The sequence below is a fragment of the Otolemur garnettii genome, unplaced genomic scaffold (assembly GCF_000181295.1).
Source record: "Otolemur garnettii isolate 467f Iridium unplaced genomic scaffold, OtoGar3 scaffold00082, whole genome shotgun sequence".
Lineage (NCBI taxonomy): Eukaryota > Metazoa > Chordata > Mammalia > Primates > Galagidae > Otolemur > Otolemur garnettii.
This window is the reverse complement of record NW_003852477.1, coordinates 2,193,630-2,200,053: the sequence shown is the minus strand read 5'-3', so window position 1 is coordinate 2,200,053 and position 6,424 is coordinate 2,193,630. Positions and strand designations below refer to the sequence as shown.

Sequence of the window (6,424 nt, the reverse complement as noted above, 5' to 3'; positions counted from 1 at the left end):
CCTCCTGCCTCAGCCTCCAGAGCTGTTGAGACTACAGGTCCCTGCCACAATTCCCTGCTAGTTCTTTCTCTATTTTTAGTAGAGATGGGGTCTTGCTCTTGCTTAGGCTGGTCTCAAATTTCTGAGCTTAAGTAATTCACCAAGAGTGCTAGGATTACAGGTGTGAGCCACTGCATCTGGCCTAAAAATTTTTTCTTAATTAAAAAATATTCTTCTCATAAATGCTACCTTGGGTCCTTAAAGAGAAAGGGTATCTATCACATGTGAGTTAACAAACACACAGATTCCAAGTCCAAATAAAATATGAATTCTTTATTCCATATTCAGCTCACAAACAGCAATCTGAAATAATGTTGATTTTTAGCTTGTAGCCATTGGATTTGCTGGGGTTCTTTATCATCACACTTTGGAAGTAAATATTCCTACAGCTCCCTTTTCTGTCCCTGAAGTTAAGAACTATGGCTACTATGTAGAGAGGTCTATGACCCAGGAGAGTAACTGGTGCACAAATCATAGAATCAGAGAGATCTATGATCTAGGAAAGTAACTGGTGAGTAATTAAACATCTTATGACAACATCAAGTTTACCTGTGGGAATGGTGGGAAAAATACACACACCATGAAAACAATGGAAAGGCAGCCCTTGGTAAGCAAAAGCCTCGCAAAGGCAATCAGATCTGAAATGCAATAACCTCACTAAGGGTAAACGTGTTTTGTAGGCAGGCATGCTAATATGATGGTGAGATGAGGATGATAAAACACACAGGTTGTAATCCAGTGACCTGCACCCCGAGTGGGAATTCCACTTTTAGAATGGCCTATGGCTTTCTTGAAGACTTTCTGTATGTCTATGCTTCAGGTTCTACTTGCATGATGGAAGCCTGACTGTGGTTACTATCCTTGGGGCAGGAGTCTTCTCCCCCAGATACTATATCATGAAATATTTGCCTGGGCCTAATGCTTACTGGGAATCTTGCTGGGAGAAATACTGAGGGAGGGAAAATGGAAACTGAGCCCTGAGGTCGATTCTTTAACATGAAATGTTATATTTTTAACTTACTCTTCCTCTGGGGGACTTGGAATAAAGGGCTTGACCTTGACAGCCAGCATCTTCTCTGTTCCCCAATAGATAAGCAAGTGGGTATGAGGTCTCTGGAAGAGCAATGTGCACACAGTAGCAGAGGGACTCCCCAACAGAGGCTTTGGCAGAAATCAGTATCTGAGAGGCACATGACCTAGGTGTTTGACTTTAGTGATATCTCCTGAAGGCAGCCACTTTGCTTGTATTGCCCAGTGCCATGCAGGCTGGTTCTAAGCAGCCCTTGGGCTCCAGGAGCTGCTTTGAAGATTCAGTCAGAATCTACTGCATGGTTGAAGACATGCTCAGAGTGCCTCATTTTTCTCGACAAGAAACACATGTACACAAATAATGCCAGACACAGCAAGGCTGCTACTGTGAAAAAGGCGAGGGTGCCTACAAAGACAGGCTGCTGTATGGGCAGGCGGATCAGCGGGCTTTCTGCTGGGATCTGGTTGGTCAGGTTGAGCATGTATCCAAGAGACCAGGCTATGCTGCTGTTCCCCACCTGTGGAGTAGAGGAGAAAATGCCTCAGTTCTCAGAGTAAGGCTGGTAGCTGCAATTACATACCTGGGCACACCACTATAACCTTACAAAGTTCCCACAGGAAACAGTGGCCCAAGGAGGTCAAAGGACTTGTCCAAGTTCAGGCACCACACTGTCACCACAAAGATGCAGAGGTCTCACCTCCAGCAATGGAGAGAAAATAGTCAAGGAATGAATACTAACAACCTTGTCAGAGCTAAGCATGAGGAAGGTACAATTAATAGGCAAAGTATCCCTGTTGTCCAGGGGTATAGCCCTGTTTATGGCTAGAGAAAGGGCTGTGAGGGGTTTGCTAACCTCAGGGCCAGTTTCTAAGAACAGGGAGTTGGTCCAAATGGGAAGCAGACTTTGTCAATTTCTTCTGGCAGTTTCATCCATTTTTGCTGTACATGTTTTTAGGGGTTATTATATGTATAATAGTTTTTTTGGAGACAGAGTCTTACTTTGTCACCCTGAGTAGAGTTCTGTAGCATCATAGCTCGCAGCAACCTCAAACTCCTGTGCTCAAGCGATTCTCTTGCCTCAGCCTCCCAAGTAGCTGGGACTACAGACACCTACCACAATGCCCAGCTATTTTTAGAGACAGGGTCTTGCTCTGGCTCAGGCAAGTCTCCAATCTGTGAGCTCAGGCAATCCACCCACCTTGGTCTTCCAGAGTGCTAGGATTACAGGTGTGAGCCACAGCGCCCACCCTATAAATGTTTTAAATCGACAAATTTTGTAGTGAGTTGAACTTATTATTATTATAGTGTAACCCTATCTATCTCAAATGAGGCTCTTTGTCTTAAAGACTGTTTTGTCAGATATTAAATAATTACACCAGCTTTCTTTTGGGTAGTGGTTGACTGATAATTAAAATATATATTTTTTAACTTTCAATCTCTCCACAGCCTTATGCTTAGAGCATAAGTATTTCTCCTATAAATGGTAGCTCCTTGATTTTTAAAAATCCAATCAGGTTCAGCATCCGTAACTCAGTGGTTAGGGTGCTGGCCACAAACACTGAGGCAGGAGGGTTCGAACCCAGCCCAGGCCTGCTAAACAACAATGACAACTGGAACAAAAAAATAGCCGGGCGTTGTGGTGGGCACCTGTAGTCCCAGCTAATTGGGAGGCTGAGGCAAGAGAATTGCTTTAGCCCAAGACTTTAAGGCTGCTGTGAGTTGTGATGCCATGGCACTCTACCGAGGGTGATATAATGAGACTGTCTCCAAAAAAAAAAATCCAATCTGGCAATGTCTATCTTTTAACTGGTAGGTTTAGTTCATTTATGATTATTTTCATTATTGATATATTTGGATTGTTTTCTAAAACCTTACTTTCATATTTTTAATTACTGCTATTTTCTGTTTTTTCCTTTTATGCCTTAAAAAAATGATATCTGTATGTTCACACTGAAATTTTTAAGCTGGTCTTATGTCCCTGTATCACTTGATCTGCTATCATACCCCTATTACATTGGGTATTTCCTATATTTGGGTTGTATGGGTGAATTTTTCTCTTTTACTTTTTAAAATTTTTTTTTTTTTTTTTTTTTTTTTTTTTTGTTTTTGGCCAGAGCTAGATTTGAACCTACCACCTCCGGCATATAGGGCCAGTGCCCTACTCCTTTAAGCCACAGGCACTCCCCTCTTTTACTTTTTTTAGCATTAGTTTCCTTTGCTCTTTTTTAATGTAAATTTTAAGCCACGACATCATTTATTCTTATTTCCTATGTTTTTATAACATCTTCTGGATTTAATTCTCTTATTTGAGTACTTATTCTAAAAAATGTTTGCTATTTAAGTGTTGCATGGCAAACCTTCTGAAGCCTTTTACACACTTACATTTAATTACTAATTTGGCTGGATATAAAATTCTTTATAATTGAAAGAAAGAAACTTTAAACCTGAGCAGTTATATCAATCCAAATCAGTACTCATTGGGAAGTCATTCTCCCTTCTTATAATGTATTTTACTGTAATTAGATTCATTAGAAGATAAGCTTAGAGAGTACATGCCACCAACAGTCCTTACGTCTCCCTAGACATTCATATTTTTTGTAGATGACTCAATTTTATTTAGTAATAGTAGACAGTCATGAGCCTAAGGCAGGATATTGACTGGCTTAATCTAATTACTGCTAAAGCTAGTATTGAACAGACGACTCCAGACATCCTTCAGCTTCACATCTGCCATTCCTGAAATGAGAAAATCCTTCCAGAACATATTTGCAAAGCTGAGGCCTGCCTGAAAACAAGGTCTGGAAGCCCCTTCATCTGTTGCTTGATGACAGCTATGATTCATCTTTGGACCATTCTGGTTACTTGATAATAATTTATATCTATAAACATATATGCTTATATAAAATGATGAGCTAAGAAGATCCTCCCCATCTCCCAAATCTTTGTTAGTAAATACAGTGATCTCAGTAATCTCATTCAATGAGAAAATTATTTTTTTAATTTTAGATTAATATAAGGTTACATTGTTTTCACTTGTTAGGTAAAGTCCAAGTTGTAGTTGAGCCCTTCAATCAGGAGGAGTGCCATAGATCCCTATGTTGTCCCCAGTAGGTGAGAGCACATCAACAAAGAGAAAATTCTTATTTAATGCTAATGTAAATTCTGTATGCTGTAAAGCCTGTATCTTGCTCTGACATCTATGTAAAAAGGAGAACAGTTAGTTCCTATCCTCTTTAAAAAGTTAAGTTATATTTAGGCCAAGTGTGGTGGCTCACAACTGTAATCTTAGCACTTTGGGAAGCCAAGGAGAGTGGATTGCCTAAGCCTGAGCAACAGGGAGATCCCATCTCTAAAAAATAGCCAGGTGTTGTGGTGAGCACCTGTAGTCCCAGCTACTTGGGAGGCTGAGGCAAGAAGATTGCTTGAGCCCAAGAATTTGAGGTTGCTGGGAGGTATGACTCCATAGCACTGTACCCAAGGAGACAAATTAAGACTCTGTTTCCAAAAACAAAAGTTAAGTTAAACTTGAAGCTTATTTTCATCATGAAAAGTCTCAGATCCTTAACACATTTATTCATTAACCCAGCAAACCTTTCCAAGCACCTACTAGGTTCTGGTCCTTGTGCTGAGTGTTAGGAATATGGAGATAGTAGGACGAGTCCCTGCCCTTGAGAACCTGCCCATTCACTGGCCCTTGGCTTCCAGTCCTGTCCTCATCTGGAATGGTCTCCTGTGAGCAACTTCTCTCAATTGTCTAAGATCACTTCTTCCCAGAATGGCTCAATCTGATCCGCTTCTGCCCAACAATTTTAAATCACCAATAACCCTTTTTACCTTCTATGTTGCTGGCACACCCATACATACTCACAAAACTCTCTTTTGGGAGGAAAAGGAGAAAAAGATTTGGGTTTTGACTTACTTCTTTTTCAAAATGTATCTGGGACCAGGTGTCCTCTGTGAATTTGTATCCATTCACAAATAGGTGGTAGATATAGTTGGCTGAGAAACAGTAGGAGCGGGCGTACACCTCATCAAATTTGGGGAGCAGGAGAGGAAGCTAAAAAGGAAGTTTAAAACGTCTGAGGGGCAGGGAAGGCAAGTATGTTTAAAATGAACAACCATATTTTAAAGAATCTTATGGGTCAGAATTTCATGATAAAAATGACTACCTGATAATACAATTGTGTAAAATATATCTAAATAATATCACCAAATCATTATCTCTAAATCCAATGGGTGTTTTTGTGTGCCAAACTGTCTTAATCATTGTGCGTGTGGTTATAACATTAATTCATACCTCAGGCAGGTATGCTCTCCTATTTCAAAAATGTGGTAGAAAGAACATAAAGGCCAAATTTAGAATACACATACATGCACACACATGGGGTAGACTCTGCTATACCTTTTTAGTATTGACATTGATCCTTTCTCTTTAAATACTGACCTGACTCCAATTCTGTGAGCAGAAATTCCAGGTCTTTGAGTTGAAGGTGTCCAAGGAGAAGCTACCTGAAAGATTTAAAGCACTGGCTGTGTAGTAGAATCCTGCAAAAGCCTGTAAATAAATAGTACAGAAGGAAATTAGTTCTCAGAATGGGCGATAATATAGATTAGGTTTTCGGGTCAGGAATAAGAAAGTGGGTAATAGGTGAGCAGAGGAGAAACAGAAAGGTGAGAAATAAATATTCGGTGAGGTGACGTTTTGTTCTTACCACAAATGGCCCTTTAACCTTTGGCTGATAAACTCCACCAGAGGAGCAGGTGTCTGGATCATGGCAAGTTTTGAAGTCAAATGTGGAAGCCACCTTCTCCCTACAGAGTAATGGGTTCCCAGTTCCTTCAAAAGTGATGATGTCATCAGGGTTATAACTCGCTGGCCTGTGGCTCACTGTGCACAGGCTGTCAAATACATGGCCCATGGTGAAGTTGGTGCTGTAATCCCGGGGGTAGCAGGGGTTGGAGAGGTAGGTTTTGGTGGTAGAGTTCTGTAGGTATAAGATTGAGGGGTTAGTGCTCTTATTGTGGAAGACCAAGTGTTTCCCTTTTGCAAATTCTCACTATCACTACCTTCCATTGCTAAGAGGGAAACGGAAAAAATACCACTCTGCATCAGTGTGTACTCGATCCTAGGCTGTCTGGATAACTCAAGTTAAGGGCAGGAAGGAGTGTGTGTGTGAGACAGAGGCAGGCAGTGCTAGGTTCTCTCCCACACTGTCTGATCCAGTCCTTGTGATAGCTCTATGAAGCAGGTTTTATAAACTCTATTTTGGTAAGAAAACGGGTATCTTTAGATGAATATATCATTTTGAATAGAATATTATCTATCCACCTAGTAAAAGAACCCAGCAGGTACAA

At 40.7% G+C, this 6,424-nt stretch overlaps 1 protein-coding gene across 2 annotated transcripts in view; it reads right to left on the bottom strand.

Annotated features, from left to right (window-relative positions):
* Positions 1 to 1,349: 1,349 nt before the first annotated feature.
* Positions 1,350 to 6,424, bottom strand: part of ENTPD3 (ectonucleoside triphosphate diphosphohydrolase 3) — a 35,407-nt gene continuing 30,332 nt past the window's right edge. Inside the window, exons 8-11 of one of the 2 annotated variants that reach the window (XM_003794486.3) lie at positions 5,782 to 6,054; positions 5,514 to 5,624; positions 4,989 to 5,126; positions 1,350 to 1,586 (exon numbers count right to left, since the gene is read on the bottom strand). In XM_003794486.3, coding sequence (XP_003794534.1) covers positions 1,350 to 1,586; positions 4,989 to 5,126; positions 5,514 to 5,624; positions 5,782 to 6,054 — 759 coding nt within the window. Of the gene's footprint in view, positions 1,587 to 3,578; positions 3,806 to 4,988; positions 5,127 to 5,513; positions 5,625 to 5,781; positions 6,055 to 6,424 lie in introns of those variants that run through there. The other variant, XM_012808026.1, reaches the window with a different exon arrangement.